This window comes from Vanacampus margaritifer, chromosome 1 (assembly GCF_051991255.1).
Source record: "Vanacampus margaritifer isolate UIUO_Vmar chromosome 1, RoL_Vmar_1.0, whole genome shotgun sequence".
Taxonomy (NCBI): Eukaryota; Metazoa; Chordata; class Actinopteri; order Syngnathiformes; family Syngnathidae; genus Vanacampus; species Vanacampus margaritifer.
This window is the reverse complement of record NC_135432.1, coordinates 3,887,019-3,904,741: the sequence shown is the minus strand read 5'-3', so window position 1 is coordinate 3,904,741 and position 17,723 is coordinate 3,887,019. Positions and strand designations below refer to the sequence as shown.

At 41.5% G+C, this 17,723-nt stretch overlaps 1 protein-coding gene across 5 annotated transcripts; it reads right to left on the bottom strand.

The window, feature by feature from the left end:
* Positions 1-240: 240 nt before the first annotated feature.
* Positions 241-17,346, bottom strand: LOC144040386 (PDZ domain-containing protein 4-like). Of its 5 annotated transcripts, none has more exons than XM_077554546.1 (18): positions 17,083-17,346; positions 15,796-16,605; positions 12,750-12,803; positions 11,119-11,221; positions 10,782-10,938; positions 9,861-9,924; positions 9,480-9,578; positions 9,336-9,398; positions 8,670-8,771; positions 5,884-6,233; positions 5,183-5,354; positions 4,466-4,808; positions 3,489-3,762; positions 3,256-3,326; positions 2,323-2,636; positions 2,065-2,208; positions 1,710-1,822; positions 241-1,636 (listed from the first exon to the last, which is right to left on the bottom strand). In XM_077554546.1, exons 2-18 carry the CDS (start codon positions 15,853-15,855, stop codon positions 1,420-1,422), a joined length of 2,700 nt encoding a protein of 899 aa, XP_077410672.1. In that variant the 5' UTR covers positions 15,856-16,605; positions 17,083-17,346; the 3' UTR covers positions 241-1,419. The 5 variants fall into 5 exon arrangements, with proteins under 5 accessions (XP_077410672.1, XP_077410664.1, XP_077410690.1 ...); XM_077554538.1 differs by having other exon boundaries at positions 15,796-16,569; XM_077554564.1 differs by having other exon boundaries at positions 241-1,633; positions 15,796-16,569.
* Between the last annotated feature and the right edge of the window lie 377 nt (positions 17,347-17,723).

Here is a 17,723-nt window from a genome sequence, read left to right as displayed (position 1 = left end):
TTTTTATTTGGTTTGTGCTTTTTGGTTTGCAGTCATGTTCACTTTTTTGTTTTTGCATTTTGGACTTCAGGGCTGCCGTAGGCAGACCCAACTGCTTGGGTTAATGATTTAATTGACCCTACTAGTGGATAAGTCCATTTGTGACCCAAATTGGGTCATTTTCACCCAACTGCTCCAAAAAAATGTGTTGTGAGTGGGTCTGTGGGTTACCAGTTAGTATTTAAATTAGCGCAGATAGTATTCAAGGTAGAGCAGAAATAGCTTTTAATGCGGTACACCTAGTAATAAAGGCAGATAGTAATTAAGGTAGCACAAATAGTATTTAATGTTACACAAACAGTATTTAAGGTAAAAAGACAATGAGGTGTTTGAGACAAACTCAAAGGAAAGTTTTTATTGGTTGCGTGTTTTGTTGTGCGTGACTGTGGTAACGTCATTCAGAATTGTTTCTCCGCATTGTCAACACTCGTCACACCTTGGCATTTACCCTACGTTCCATTCAAGAATGGTATTTACATGGTGTGTCCAGAAACAAGATAGCAACGTTCCTCATAGGAGCTCAGTTGAGCAATCATCAAAGGATTAACTCTGCGCATGAGTTTTGCATTTTCTTTGGCTTTTTGTTGCGTGTGCGTGAAGCTAACACGACAAGTTAAGAGATCAAATGTAAACACATTCAAAGCAGTATGACTCGGAGTCATCGTACATTTAAGCTATTGAGCACGGCGATATATGGCCTGAACCACGGCCACAATAATCAAACATTGCCACACGAAGCGTACTGGCCGCACATATTACAAAAAATGTGCTGGCTGATCTCCGGTGTGAGCGCCACCTGGCGGTGGAAATGACATGATATCAGTTGAAAAGTCATTCAAAAGTAAGCTAAAACTGAAGCTAAATTCCTCTTCCCAGTGAGTATTATTGTATGTTCAAATTGTACTTTAAATGTTGCTGCCCTGTTTTTCTTTCTAAATAAGTGTTGTTTGATAGTTTCAACTGACCGCAGCAGCAATGCTGACTTTCGTTAGCCCATAATTGTTTCATATTTGATATAAGCATGAGGCTAGCAAACTACTGTAGACCAGAATACCAATCCGAATGCTTCATTGTGTTTGGTTCTGATAAAAAAAAATGTCAACAAACATTTCAACATGAAACTGAGAAATTCATGAACTCGACTTCGGTAAGTCTAAAATAAGCTAAGAGAAAGCTACCAGTAGGTAAGAAAAAGCTAGAAGGTGAAGCTCCTGAGATTGGGGGAATCGGTAAATAAACTGCATCGTTGTTTACAACCATACTGTAGCTGTAGTCGTGGCTTATGGTCCAAATTTTATGGTAGGCTAAAAAGAACAAAAACTGTTCTTCTACTATCCTTACAAGTTTTCCAAACATTGTTCGTTCTCCGTCCTGCACACATCACACGGTGGTGACGGAGAGAAGCGGGTTAAAGATTTTCTTGCCGTCGGGCGATCGTGAGCCTTGAGCCAGCAGCTCCTGGATGGTGTTCCATTTGTCAAGAATGCGGCGGTTCCTCTTCCTGCTCATCTTCTTCTGGCTTAGGGGCACGATGGTGTCGTTGTGGACGGCGACAGGAATCTCTACGCTGCCACCTGCTGATGACGCCGCGTCCCTGCTGAGGAAAATGAGAAAAATCCAAGTATTTGGTGGTGATGCTGTTGATGTCCTGTCCTGTGTGTCCTTTTAACCTGTTGGCCTTCAGGTAGTCCAGGCGGCTCTGCATCATGAACTCTCGTCTTCGTCTGTATTCTCTGGCCCTCAGCAACTGCTGCTTCCTCTCCTCTTTGCTCCAGTAGCGGCCCTGTTATAGTTATATAGTACAGTTGCTTGCTTAGTTTCAAACTCAACTTGTAGCAAATTTGAGTTGTGATCACGAGATTACAATTTTCGAGTCTCCTTCAAGACTTCAATCTTCTCATCAACACGTGCAACGAAAGGGAATGCAACTCTGCATCTCCTCTACGCGAAATGCCGCTGTAAAGGGAGAGCTTCTATATTGTAATGAAAGAATATTTGATTTTGGCATTCTTGTTACTCGTGTACCTGTTTCATCTCGCTGGCGGCGGCATCGTCATCAGTGGTCGTGCCGCCGCGTTCCTCTCGGATCTGCATGGCCCTCGCCTTGAGGAGGCGGTCCCTGACTGGCCGCTTTGTCACGTAGCGAGTGCCGTCGCTGCGGATTTTCACCTGAACAGCGACACCATGAGCAATGAAGGCAAAACCAAGACTTGTATGCGGGTTCTTGTCAAAGCAAGAACTGTACTCAACTACAATCGTTTTTCCCAAACTTTTGTCTCCTACCTTCCATTCCATGCGCTGTCCTGTGGCAGTTGGTGACGAGTGTGCCAGCGCTAATGGTAGCGCTAGGCGCAAACGTGGGTCTTCCAGACCACAGGGGGCGCTGCTCACACTGCGAGGACTGGCCGGCCCACTGCTTCCCATTCCTGCCCCTCGTTCCTCGGCCAGCTCCCGATCCAGTGGCTGCGGCAGGCCATCGGAGGGCAGCGCCATGCAGCTGTGGTAGCGCTCCAATACTTTGGCTCGGCTTTGGCGGCGTTGAGCCAGGAAGGGGCTGGACTCTGCGCTTCGTCCTCGTGGCCGGGTTGGTGTGATGCCTGAATCCAAATGGTCATTCATCATGTACAATATTTGCTTTAAGATTAAGTTCTGCGTAAAGGTTTGGACTCGTCTATAAGGTTCAGACCTGGCTTTCAGGTTCAGAGCTGGCTTTAAGGTTCAGACCTGGAGAACCTGGTTTTAATTTCAGACCAAGCTTCAAAGTTAACTTAACAACTATTGGGCCAAAATTGATCGTTTTCCTTTTTTTTTGCGATCACTGTCAGCAAAGACCCAATTTTTCGGATTCCTCTGGTAAATGTTCCTGAGCGATCATCCTGCAGTCTATGATGTCGCAAAATGTTCATCCTTTATCTGCTGGTAAAACATTTGGGGCCGGCAATCATCAATGTTAAGCCTATTTAATAAGCCAACGCCACAAGGAAGCACCGCAGTGGAGTTGCTAGACAAGCTAACAGTTAGCTTAACTTCTTCTTTATCTTCTATTTTGTTCTTGTGTGCATTTTCTGGCAGTCGGGATGCCACTTTGCCAACCATACTGTCTGTCACAGGTCAGTCAGTGTAGTGTGCAGTGTTGGTCATCTTCAGTCCACCTTTTTCCTTGCCAGAAATGAGCTCTCTCACGTTAGAAAAATCTGTATGTGTATGTCGCGTTACCTGTTCTGGGAACACGCCCTTTGTCAGCCGTGCCTCGTCTAGATGGTGATCCCAACTCTCTGGACAGAGATCTAAGAAGGCAAACAAAGATTATATTTCTTAACACCTCAAGAGCATCCCTTTGGTAATACTGTATTTGGAAATTCAAATATTTTTTAATCGTATGTCACTAATGGCAAAACTGTTAGCATGTTTTTTAGGAAAATTTTTTTTTACAGTGACGATCTTTAGACCTGAACTTGTACGGCAAAGTGTTGACCGCGTCGCCATCCGCACCGCCACATCCGAGGTTGGAGTGGCGTCTCTCCCAGTGAGGAGGCGGGGACATGGGGGCCTCGTCTTCCCAAAGAGGCGGGGTTCGCACAGTGCTGACCAATGGTGTGCTCTCGCCGCTGCCGTAAGCGCTGGTGCTGTCTTTGCTGTCGTTGGGACGTTCCGGGAGCTCGTTGATGGCCGACAACTCGTGACGATGGGTGTCGTCGTCGTTGACGCCGTCGTCACGCACACCTCCATGTAAACATTTTTGGAAAATTATATTTGGAAAATTATGTGTTTGGAAGCGTAAATGGTTGATTAGAGGTGTATAGAGATCCGGACATTGACGTCACACGTCCCAAAATGGGGGCAGCCATTTTGGCAGAATAGAAAACGCGTCTGCCACTTTGAGTAAACAGCAAACGCCACACTTTAACAATGATTGACAGCTGTTGCGAACCAGCTGCCACAACGAGAAGAGGCAAAAAAAAAGGATCGAGCATTCTCCAGGCTACCAAAAAAAGAATCAATGAACAACAAGATGGAGGATTTGGGATCCTCCTCATTGCTTGTGTAGAGATCACTTCATATCAGGTGAGTCAATTACTGAATCAGTTCGTCGTGTAGATGTGATCGGGCACTTAGTACATGGTGGCTGAATCAGCAGACGCTAACTAGCTTGAAGCTAGCCTCGTAGGCGCAGTCAAATCCATAGTTTGCTTGATAGCGAAATTACATGACCCTTACAACGCTTTAAAAACAGCAGTGTCGCAATGCAATACGCCACAGTTGAGCAATAATCCTGTCCGACAAGTGCAATCGCTGACTCATTATCACTGTATTTGTGTCATCTAATGTAAGATTACACAATGTGTTGTTTCATTAAACATGTCGTATAATCAGATGTGACTGATGAAATGCTGATCAGTGTTGTAAGGTTTTTGGGTGCGGTTACCGGCTTCTGCCGTCTCGTCCTCCATTATCCAGGCTTTCAGGTATCGCTGGCGGAGCTGCTGCATCTTCTGCGCACGCAGGATGTTGCGCCACTTGAACTCCAGGTGGCGCAGCTCTTCCTCAATGAGCGCCATCTCATGCTCACTCATGGTCACGTTGCAGTTCACGTCCGCCACAGAAGAAGACGGAACCTCCTCGATTTCATCTTCCTCCTCCTCCTCTCTTTGTTTGTTCCTCGGCTGCATCTCGCAGTGGTACCTGATCTCCAGCAGCTCCTGGTACCGTTGACATTCGTCCTCTGTCAGGCCCGCCATCATGTTCACTGGACTCTTGAGGAGATGAAGCTGAGTGAGAGTCAAAGGTTTATTGAGCTTGTTTTTTTTAAACTGGTAACTAGAAGGCAACCGCCCCTAAATGTTCCCAACAAAGATGGAAGAGCACTACAGTTCAAAATGTGTCTATGGTACAGAATTAAAATTTAAAAGGGAACCTTATGTAAAATTGGAATTGTCCCCCACCCCGCCAAACCAATAGAATTCAAGCAGAGTGGGTGTTGAGTGTCCTGGAATTTTCTTTACCCTTTGAGGATGTCAGAGCGCCTTTATTAAGAAATTTGGGAAATCTTTCCATTTCAGTTGCAAAAAAAAAAAGAAAGCATAATATCTCCTTTAAAGGACTCTCGTCCAAACTGTGATTTACAAATCCTAATGGAATGTACCTTGTGGTGGGCGTGGTTTAAAACAGTTCCTCTGTCAGTTCCGTCCAGTGCAGTGAGAGAGTCAGAGGCGAGCAGGTGTGGAAAAGGAGGCGGGGTGTCTCCTCGGGCATGCCCGGGACTGGGGCTCATCTTGGGGCTGGGTCCTACTCCAGGACTGGGTCGTGGACTGAGCCTGTGCCAGGAGAAAGGAGTCAAATGAAAAGGTTTCATTAACTCTTCAAAGTACTACTTCAAACTACTCAGCTTCTTTTTCTCAGTACATTTCTATCCCTGTCTTTTTCAATTTCACTGAAGCAACCCCCTTCGCTCCCAGCTGTTTCACTGGATTTTGACCAATTTTGCAAGGCCCACAGAATATTGTGTTATAAAAACAAAGAACCTACCAAAAGAAAGATTTGAGTCTCTTCTGTCATCAGGAAAAAAAAAGTATATTTTTTCAAAAGTTTTTATCAAAACTGTTTCCTACTCATGATTTTTTTATGTATATAGGCGTCAATGGCAGTGAATGAGTTAAAAAGTCTTCAAAACATTCCTCTTTTCTTAAATTCCATCTTCTCTACCTTCACTATCGTTCTCTTTCTCACCTTCAAAGACATCTTAGCTGTGCTACTACTATTAATTACTCCTTCTACTAATACCAAAGTACATGTTAGAAGTCAAGTGAAAAAAGGTTTTGCTTTGCAGGCTTTTGAGGTCCTGACCTCGGACTGTGGCCCAGGTAGAACTTGCGGGTGCTTCCGGGTGTGTTGGTGACGTCCGTGTTGCAGGCGCTGCTCGGGCCACCTAGCAGGTCATGTTCTGAAGACTCGTCGTAGCGCGTGCTATCGTCGGTGCGGCCCAGTCCGCTGTCTAGATCCTGGCTTTTGGATAGTAGCGGCGTCAGGTGGAGAAGAGGGGGGAGTGGCACGGGGGGCTCCTCCCTGTTTCCTTCCTCGTCGTCATCTTCCTCGGCGTCGTCATCCAATTCTTCTCTTCTTTCTGTCCGTCCGTGGCGGAGGTGCATGCAAGGCGAGAGGTGTCGGGTGGTGATGCCATCAACAATCTGGTCTTCCTGAAAGGATATTTATTTGAAGCAAGTGATAGTCAGTAAGAGCAAAATGTTTGATGCATGCCAATTTTTTTGGACAATGGCAGTTGTCCTGAAAAACTCCCCCACAACATAACCGGTACAATATTTGTACGTGATACTTGAGGTGTAATAACTAATTTTTTTTTTTACTTCCAACTGCTCAAAATGTTCAGTGGCATCACACCTAGTTTTTATTTATTTATTATTATTATTTTTTATAATTTACATTTTAATTTATTTAAAGTGGGCACACCGTATTATGCAAAAGTGACTTTTTGATAGTTTGTTCACAAATAAAGTGGTACCGTCATGATCTATGTTTTTGTAGATTTGGTTTTGATTCGATTTAGTTTTGTTTCACGTTTCGTCTGTGTTCATTTTGTGATGTCTCGCTTTGTTCGTTCTCATCAGCCGGGTCCCTTGTGGCACCAATCAGCTCCCTTCAGCAACTCGTGTGGTGAGGTGCGCCGCGTTGGCTTGTCTTGTATTTAATTCCCTGCTTTTTGTCGGTCTGTTTCTGTTTATTGTTGTTGCAGCTTCGATCATGAGTCACGTTAATCCCAATGTGTTATGGTTCCCTTCAGTTTCATTGTCACTTTGAACCTTGTTTTTGTACTTTTGTTTTTATTTTCATTCTTTAGTGTCTTTTTTGCCTCCGTTTTTGTAAATAAATACTCTCTTTTCTGAGCTGAGTTTTTGCCACCGTCCCCACAAAAACCCTCAACACAGGTATCTTAACTTCTGCTGTGATCAAATTCAGGACTAAGTTGTACATGGAACATGTTTTACTCATTTAAATGAATTAAAAACACCACCCTGTTTTGACTTAAAACTGTTTGAGAATTGAACTATGAATGCAGGCATTTATGTAAAGGCCTAGATACCAATCCGACGTCGGTCACCCCGTGGCGTAGGCCCAGACGTCAGCACGCCAACACGTCATGTAGAAAAAAGACGTAAATACACACCGCACCGACCTCGAACTATTACGTACCTTCAGCGCATGCGCGAGAAGTAATTCCCCTCCATACCATCAGCGGCGGTAGTCATCATTTCTAAAGGCAACCCGAAACCTCTTTACGGGGGCGGGATATATCCAGTCGCGCCCCCATGTCATGCCATAGTTTGGCTTTCATACCTTTGTCGGCATACCCTTTAACGGTAATATCATACAATGCCGGTCTCTCTTGAACCAAAGAGACAATGTCATCTTCCCGATCTTCTGTCCAGACAGACATTGTACGTTCAAATGGGGAGGGTACAGTAGGGTGACGATGCGCAAAATGAGCAAGGGAAAAAGGCTTTCCATCTACTGTTCATCCGCCCGTGCGCTGATTCGCTAGCTAACAGCCAATCCCAGTGATCAAATGCCCCAACACACGACGCCAATTCAACATGTCGAATTTGCTGAAAACGACACCCCAACGTATTCCAACTCAATTCGACTTTACGACAATGATTTATACACTGATGAGACAGCGCATGCCGTCGGCCCCAACGCTGTCCGACTCTCGACGTCAGATTGGTGTATCTAAGCCTTAACATGGGTTCGCGATTGTGTATGCTTGATGCCTGGTGATCGTGCTTCATGATCTTCTCCTTTTTAAGTACTTTGCCGCTATCTTGTGTCATCTGTCTGAAACTGCAAACAAACCCTTAATATTTTACGGCTTTTCTCTATTCGTAGCAGGGGTCGATCCCAATTCCTCACAAATGGTGGGGATTCACTGTAGAATATATACACAGTGTTCCAAACTATGAAGCATCATAGGTTTGTTATACATTTAAGTTTTAGTTTGTGTGGAAAGTGTTGTTTCGCCACCATCAGCCCCCAAAATCAACCCTATAGAGAACCCGGAGCGCATACCTAAAAGGAAATTGTAGGACATTGGACAGAGCAACTCTTGGAGGCAATTTGTGCATTGTCCAAAAAGGTGATTTTTAACAGTTGCTCAAAGTTGAATATACAACTTGATCATTAAAGATGTTTTGAGGGTTTAATAGCACTTTAAAATGTAATGACAATAGTATGACCTTTTTTTCCAGTGTTCTTTACAAAAAATGATCAATGCCTAACTACCACAACCACCACCCACGCCGACCCATCATGCTATTTGCTGCCTCAGTAATATGTACATGGAAGAATACATTGTATGTGTGTGTGTGTGTGTATGAATGAGTAGCTGTCATGTTGTTCCCGTGCAGTCAGCAAATGTTGACACACTGTCATATACGTCATCCATCATCATAGAACGATGAATTTATCATGTTTATTGACACTGCGGTGTCGTTTGTGTGTTCGGGTGCATGTGGCAGGAAACATGTAAGGAATGAGGCTTTATCTTCATTAGTGTTGTCTCATTTGTACAGTGTGTGTTGATAGTTGATAGTTGTTGTTGTTCAGGGGTTGCGAGTCACCTCCATGTCGGGCCGGGCCAGCAATAAGGAGAAGTTGCCGCTGTCCTCTCTGCTCAAGATGGCTACGGCTTCTTCTCTGCTGCCGACGTCTAGCCCGTTGATCTGCACGTGAGACGAGTGTATCATTTAGTTGCCACCAAACATTCATTGGTTTAGATTACATAACAGTTAATGCAGAATTCACTTATTCGTTTTCTTGTAAGTGTATGTGGTGGACATCAAGTGGAGAATTTTTATCCTACCTCACTTTGAGAAGCGTAATTGTAGTCTTAAATACATTCTTCTCCTATCTGTGAAATAACATGCGGTGTGCCTCAAGGTTCGATTTTAGGTCCTTTATTGTTTAATTTATGTATGCTCCCTTGGCGGTGTCATTAGGAGGCACAAAGTGAATTTCCACAGCTACACCGACGACACGCATTTGTACATCTCTGTGTATTCTGACGCCAGTCAAATGGACGCTCTTTTTAACTGTATTTTGGATTTCAAATCCTTGAAGAAAAGATCCAGTTGAACCAGGACAAGACTGAAGTTTTGTTTTTTCGGTTTTTAACTCATGTAAAACTCTTTTCAATTGTATTTGTTGTATGAAAATGCTATATAAAGTTAGATTGATTGATTTGAAGCGGGGACAAAATAACCATTAAAGGCAGCGTTGTGAGTTACCTGAAGTATTCGATCTCCCTCTCTGATGCGTCCGTTCTTTGCAGCGATGCTGTTTGGATTCACCTTGGTCACGTGACAAAAGGAAGTCAACAAACACAGGAACTCCCGAGCACACCCAGCCAAAAACGGCGGGGACGTGTTTACCTCTCCGACATAAATACCCAGCTGATCCTTGTCGTCCGTTCTGTAGCAGACGGTCAGGCCCAGCTTCTCCTCCTGACGGGACTTGTGCAGCGCCACCTCCTAATAATAGTAATAATAATACACTTTATTTAAAGGTGCCTTCAAAGAAAGCTGAATGAAATACTTGATAAAGAAGAGGGGGTTAGGACAGAGCCCTGGGGCACACCTCTGTTGATTGGGTATGGCTGAGAGGTGATTTTAGTTGAATGAACTGATTGCTGGACTTAAACCATTTTGTGGTAATGTGGCAATGTGGAAGTCTGATGAGAAAGATGGTGTGCAATACGGTGTAGGAGTAGTCGACATCACCAGCCCCAGGTGTCTTTTGAGAGACGACCATACCTCATATTCCAGCTCGTGGTGTGCCACTTCCAAGTAGTCTTCATCACCGTCGAACACGCATTCACTGGAGGAAGGCGTTAAAGGAAGTCAACCTTAAACATTTCTTGACAATAATATGTTATATGTGACCTCCACTAGTCTAAACTTGACATTCTGATTGATATTGCATTTGTGGAATATGAGTTGTGCAGCGAAATCCAGTCATTTTGCCACCAGCTGTCGACTGAAGATGACATCACAGTTGCTCAGGCAACGACCAATCAGAGCTCACCTGTTTTCTGAAGCTGAGCTGTGATCACTAACACAATATTAACCAGGCTGCATAGAACATATTGCAAATAAAAAAAAATTGGGGGTGGGGGTACTTCCCCTTTAACTCATTCACTGGCAGCCATTTGCACTGAAGCAACCCCCTTCGCTCCCGGCTGTTTTACTGTATTTTGACTGATTTTGCCATAGAATATTGTGTTCTATTGCTAAAAAAACAAAAGAAAGATTAGAGTCTCTTCTTCCATTAGGAAAAAAAGTATATATATATTTTTTAATCTGTTTTGCAACAATTAGCATTAGAATATAGCTAAGTTTCATCATTATTCACAAATCTGTTTATAACAGTGGGGGGAAAAAGCTCTTTGCAACATGGCCCTTGTTGATCTCTTATACTCTGCTGCCACCTGCTGGCCGTTTTTGTAATAACTACCTTTGCTTCAAGCATTCTCTTCAGTTCAGAGGCTGCATCAAAGCCTTCTGTATGCTCTAGCATTTAAAAAACAACAACATTAAAAAAAACGTATAAATATGTCTTTGGGAGCATGATAATATTTAAAATCGAATGTATTTATACGTTTTTGGGAGCAAATGACATCTGACGGTGGCACCTTCACTTCATCTCGCTATCCTCATCAAAGAAGTCAAACGTACAAGTGGTCAGCCTGGGGCAGTAGTGGAGTGGTCGCCGGCCACTGGAAGCTAACGTCGGTCTGCGTGCTGTTGTCCACATGCTCAGGTAGAAGAGCAACCATGGTGAAGGAGGAAATGGAGGTGCTGCTGGTCCTGTTTCCAGAGTTTACTATCACGCCTGATGGGAGGAGGCGCGGGCATGTAAGTGATTAGCAGAGGTGGATGTAAGTCACTTATGTGCAAGTCACATACTGTACATTCCACATTTATGAAAGCACAATCTCAGTGTTTGAAAACCGAAATTGTCAAAATGTACAATTCATAATAAATATGCTAATAATGATGATGGCTGTGTTACCTTTCCTTCTGTGACTCTTGTGGTTGGTTCCGGGTCGCTGCAAAGGCTCCTGGGACTTTTGCAGTCTGCCCAGAGGCAGTTGAGAACGCCTCCTTTCTTTCACCTGACAGTGTGACACGTACAACTTTGACCTAGTCTTGGAACTTTAATGATTCTACTTGACATCACAGTTCAACCTCTTAAGTTTTGCTTTTTCTTTGACATTTTGTGTCTGTTAACTATTGAAGAAAAAAAATAAGAATGAAGGATGTAAGAAATAAAGATAAAGAAGAATTTGATTTTTTTTTAAAAAGACAGTACTGTATCACCAAACCCCCAAATATTCGTGTTCCATTCCATCAACATCCTTTTCCCGATCCGACGACACAATCTCACAATGGGACTTGACTTAAACCCTTTTGGCACTAGGAAGGTCATAGGTCATTGGAGAATCTTCCAACAGTTGTTTGCCTTCTTCCAGTTTGTGTTAGAGTGAAGTTTCCTCAGACTGTGTCCGATGAAGCCCCGCTTTCTCCAACTGATTCTGGTTTCAATTTGTTCTTGTGTTATCATCAGCTTTTCATTGCTTATTGCAAGTAGTGAATTCCCAGATGTCGCAAGCATATGCTTGAGCAGCTCTGGAATTTTTTGATTGTTGTTTTTCTGGTCCTCCATGTTTCTGATCTGTCACAATAAAAGTGACTTGACATTTGTGTTAAAGATGCACAGTGTGTTGTGTGAGGAAAAGTTGGCTATGCCCTCCATTTTCTTGTGAGCATGTCTTTGTCACTGCTTCACACATGATACGGATATTTGGACGTGTCAAACGTTTACAGTCTCTCTCTCTCTCTCTCTCTTTTTAGGTTTATTCAGTTTTCTTTATTAAGTTTTTTTGTTTTTGTGTGTGTGTGAAAAGAAATACTGTATGTTGTCTGTGGTATCCAGATTTTCTACATGGGACCCTGATTGCAGCCTAGTTGAGGAGTGAGAAGTTTACTGCAGGCACAACACACAGATCCTTTTTCCAGAGAGCTTAATTAACTCATTCACTGCCATTGACGGCTATAGACGTCAAAAATTCATTTGAACTATTTCTATTAGTTTAACTTTTTTTCGCACTTTTGTTAACAAGAGTATGAAAACCTAGAAGAAAATTATTGTACATTTAGAACATGTAAAATTATACAATTTGTGATTAATCGTGAGTTAACTATTGAAGTCATGCGATTAATTACAATTACAAATTTTAATCGCCTAACCCCCCTAATTTTTTTATCTTTTCTAAAAATAAAAAAATAAAAAGATTATTTTAAAAAAATGTCTCGGTTTTCATACTCTTGTTAACAAAAGTGGAAAAAAAATGTTAAACTAATAGAAATAGTTCAAATGAATTTTCGATGTTTATAGCCGTCAATGGCAGCGAATTAGTTAATTGTTCCTGCTTCAACCTTGGTCTCAAAAACAGCAAATCAGAAAAGTCTTATTGTCTTACAAAAAGGATTTGGCCAATTTCAGACCTGCGAGGTGGTGATCAGGAAATGCATATGGTCATGTAGATGACTGAATAGATTAGTAGGACATGAATTTGGTTGGCGAATTAACGGCGAGGTAGGACTGTTAGGCTCAACCTGGTCGCCGGAGCTTGTTCTCACCTTTTCGTGTACATTTCGATCCATTGGCAGCAGGGAGTTGCTGCGCCCCTTTTGCTAATGAAGCCCGGCGGAGCAGAGATGGATGGATGGCAACGCCAGAGTACATGGTCAGGAGAAACCCAAAATGATAACAGAATTAGGAATAAATATAATATAAAGCTGCAAGCAGGAATGACTCTGTTCCGCGGCTAAAAAACAAAAACAGGTTTCATTTGAACTCAATTACTGCTATTGACGGCTATAGACGTCAAAAATTCATTTGAACTATTTCTATTAGTTTCCACTTTTGTTAATAAGAGTATGAAAACCTAAAAATATATTTCGATATATTGTACATTTAGAACAGATACAAAAATTTGTGATTAATCATGAGTTAATTATTGAAGTCATGTGATTAATTACAATAAAAAATTGTATTCACCTGACGTGATTTAAAAAAAAGAAAAGATTATAAAAAATTTGGAGCGTCAGGCGATTAAAATTTTAATTGTAATTAATCACATGACTTCACTAGCTAACTCACGGATAATCACAAATTTTATATCTGTTCTAAATGTACAATAAAAAAAATTGTAGGTTTTCACATTCTTGCTAACAAAAGTGGAAAAAAAAAAGTTTAACTAATAGAAAAAGTTAAAATGAATTTTTGACGTCTGTAGCCACCAATGGTAATGAATAAGTTAATGAAGGCCAGGCCAGCCCTGCTGCTGAGATATTGGGTTGTGAGAAGGCAGATGCTTGGACTTCAATGCCATGTGATCATTCATCTTTTTTCAGTAAAATCAATAGGATGCCTCAGACGAGTTGAGAGGAGAAACGGAGTATCGCACATCACTTGAATAAACTGAGAACAGACAGAACATCCATCCATGTTTTTTTTTGTTTTTTTTGGAAGTGTTTCCACATCAACCTGGCGTGGATGGAAAGTGGGACAAAGATGATGGGCTACCTTTCTCCATCTCCTCCCCCCGTTTGTGATTATTGTGACTGCACTCGGCGCGCTGCCAATGACAAATGGGCCTTTCAACAACAGTGTGCATGAGTGTGGGTGTGCATGTGTCTGTGTTGATGGGAGTCATTAAATAGTAACAATGAGCAGTGTAGGGCGGAGCAAGAGGACGGAGGGATGAGCTTGTATAATAATAGTTACATATATACATGCTACATGCAAATGGTTGTGTCTGGCCCCAAATTCAAGAGAGTTGAAACAATCTACAAATAAAAGTAGCAGAAAATGTACTGGGGATCGTGTAGGAAAAATAATGATCATTTCAGAATGGCATTGGCAATATTTTTTCAAAATTCAAAATCTTGTCTTGTTTTTTCAAGAATAGTATATTAGATAGAAATAGAAAATTAAATGAGAACACAGTCCATTTTTTTCAAGACAAAAAGTTGTATTTTTTTCCAGGAAATAGTCAAAGTTGTATTTTTCAAAAGAGTTGAATTTTGGGAGAAAAAAGTAATTTAACTTTAATAAAGTCTGAAATTCAATAAGCAACATGTAAGAACACATTTTTTTGTAAGATTAGGTCATATGTTGCAAGAGCAATGCCATGTTTCAAGAAATAAAGTGTAATATTAAGAGATTTTTAAATTAAAGAATAATATAGTATATTTTGCAATGGCAACACTGACCAGATTACATCACTATTTATTGCTTTCTAAGAACACAATTTGAAGAATTACTAGGAATGATTGTTTGTTTTTAGAATTATTCGAAATTATATATGTTGTATATGTAATAATAATATATAATAAAAATAATATAATGCATTCCAATGTGTGCATTCAGCGCCAGCTGCGAAGCGAGTGCGGCTTGCCTAATGGCAGCAGTCACCACGGCAACAACATCCCACTGAGGCGCACTTGTTAGCAAAGTGAAGACTAGGTGCTGCTGGTGGTGAAGGTCGGGGGGGGGGGGGGGGGGGGGTTTGTTTGTCAAGGAAGAGGATGTTTGTTCATGCACATGCTTCACACGCAGAAACTGTGAAAATGTTTTTTCAATGGTGGCCAAGAAGCATTGAGAAACGGGCAAAAGTAAAAAAAAATAATAATGTAAATCTAAAAGTCACATTATTATCATTTCGGCCCTTGTGCCAATTAATGGAATATTTCAACATTCAGGTTTTGCCCTATGACAGACAATTTTTTTGTTTGGATTGGGATTCCTGCAAATTACATGCAAAAAAATAAATAATACATCCAAAAAACAAAAACAAAACATGCAGTAGGTTGTGTTAAATATTTTAATTCAATTAAAATATGATTACGTTAATGGCAAAACCATTCTTAACCCTCCTGTCAAATGGGCTCTTTTCTCAATAAAATAGTTACTGAAATTAAACCTGTTCGGAAGCATAAGTGTCCAAAACCACGACGGGTGTTGCATTCACTTGCACTGCACTGCATCTAAAAATAAAGAAAAAATAAACTCCTGTTTTTGTGACTATTTTTGGGGGGGAGCTTTTTTTTTTTAAATATATATTTTTCAATTATCTGTTTTATATATATTTCCCCCCTGTTTTTCTTAATATTTTTTCCATTCTATGGAATATTTTGTTGTTTTTCTGAACAATTATTTTTTAATGACAGAATTTTTTTTACTGAAAAAAATATATTCAATGAAACAGCAAAACAATATTAAAATCAAAATGCATGAAATGTTGATTCAAATGGTTATTAATGCTTGTTTATTTTCCCATTTCATTTCTGCCATGTTTGGATAATTAAACATGCACTGGTTCACACTGACCCAAGAACCAATGAACATGCATTTATCTCACGGGAAAATAATTGAATTGCTTTCCTTGGACCAGTATCTGTGAAAGGTAACTTAAATATTTAGTACTGAAGTTCATAATGTTTTTTTCATGCCACGCGTCAAAATGACCCTGTAACATTTGTGCGTTACAGGATGGTTAATCAAATTTCATGGCAACCAGTCACGTTTTCACTTCCCGCTTGTAATGCACTTGATTCCAAATGTCCTAATAATGTTGGCAGTAGGATGACATTCTGTCTGTGCCGTTCAAAGTCGACATACCTGGTACATGACCTTGTAGCGCTCCTCGGGCCGTCTGACCACACACATGTTGCAGCCCATGATGCCGACTTTCACCTGCACATCGGCCCTTCCTCCTCGACTGCTCCTCCAATTTTCAATGAGGTTGATAAAGATCCTAAAACTTTGAGATGTCTCTCTAGTAAGAGTTTGTGATGGAAACAGTGGGGGCAGGAACCTTGGTTCTTGACTTTCTTCTCCAATTTGCCGGAAGTGGGCAAGATGTCTGCAGGGCAACTTCCTGTTACATTTCCAACATCTAGGGGAAAAAAAGCCTCCAACTGTCCAATGGAGGTGTGAGCAAAATCCCAAATCCAATCAAGTTGTTGTAATTGCAGATGGCCACAGGTCAAGGCCAATTGTGGACAACACATGAAAAATGGCAACTCGTTGCTGGCAAGATGCTGGTCTAATTCCTGGCTACTGTCAAAGTGCCCTTGAGCTAACCCTTTACAACACACAAAAAAAAAAGGGTAAATTGAATTTCCCTTTAATCAATTCAATTCAATGCAGTGACTAAATCCAGAGATGGAGCTATGATTTCTGTGGTGGATCTCAATCTACAGTAGTGGTGGTTGAAATAAAAGCAGAGATATGCTGTTTCCAGGAATTAGTTTCAATCCAGTCAAGAATTCAAATCCAGCGCTGGCGCTATGATTCCACGATAGATCTAAATCCACGATAGAGAATCCTCCGTTCCCCTGATTTCCACTGCATGGTCAATTCTCCCCAAAAAATCCACTTGGAATTTCTCCCCTGGAAATCGATACCAGAGAAAGGACCATGATGGGACTGCATACACACAAATATTGATGTAAAATAATACCAAACAAAAATTATAAAAACATTTTAACATTATTAAATATCCAACACGAAGCCAAAAATGTTCTTCTGTTTTGTTTTGGTTCATGTACTGAAAAAAATATATATATTATTTTACTCCAATGGCGTTCCAACTTATTTATGATTAATATAACATCCTATTTTGCTCACTTATTCATCAATCATCATAAACACTTTGTATATTCTATTATTTTTTTCTAAGGAAAAAAAAAGGCCCAGAAGAATTAATTCAATTTTGGTTTAAATCCTGTATTCTTTCTAGATTTAGAACAAAAATGTCAAATGCAATTAAAAAAAAAAAAAATCACATTTAATAACATGTTCTAAAAATAGCCAACATAATAGTGTCATTTGATTCATTAAAAAAATTTCAATTTAACAATATGATTGTCTGCATTATCATTATCATACTAGCTTGCAGTGCACCTTTCCAGATGTTTCCGAGCCTCCTCCAGATGTTTTAGGAGAAGCCGCCTCTGATCGCCCCCACGCACGGTGATCCCTGCCTGGGCAGCGCTTGCATGGCGAAAGCCTCCTCTTCATCCATCTCTCCGGAAGGAAATGTGCTGCTGGTTTGCGTGCGGAGCCAGCAGGCTCGCGACATTCAGGATTTGGAGGTTTCCCGTCAAATTGCTCTTACTGACGGCGATGAAGAAGGGGAGCGCGTCTCTTCTTTACGCCGCTCGCTCCTCTTCTGCAACGCCGGCAGCCAATCACACGCTGGAGGCAATTAATTCTCGCCATCATTGGACCCCTTCCCCCTCCTCCCTCGTCTTCCCCCTCCCACCTGCTTTGGATTGCTGTTGCTTTGTCTCTGACGTTTGCTGATCCAGGACCAGGACCAGCACTCCTTCAGGATTTTTACCACCTTTCTCCAAGACGTGTACACACCTACAAAACCACATCCAAACTAGACAGTTTAAGTCCTTGAGTATCTGGACTTGTACTCCTCTTCTAGATCCAGTTTTGATAAAGACCTGTACTCATTTAGGACCAGAACTTGTCCAGGACTTTAACTGTACACCTACGAGACCAGTTCTCATCTGGAAGACGGAACTGGACTACAG

Coding starts and splice junctions, on each gene's coding strand:
- LOC144040386 (XM_077554546.1), bottom strand. CDS start 15,855: ATGGGCTGCAACATGTGTGTGGTCAGACGGCCCGAGGAGCGCTACAAG. Junction 10,939..11,118: donor CAAGAGTCACAGAAGGAAAG/GTAACACAGCCA, acceptor TCCTCCCATCAG/GCGTGATAGTAAACTCTGGA. Junction 6,234..8,669: donor TGGCCCGGCCCGACATGGAG/GTGACTCGCAAC, acceptor ATATCCTTTCAG/GAAGACCAGATTGTTGATGG.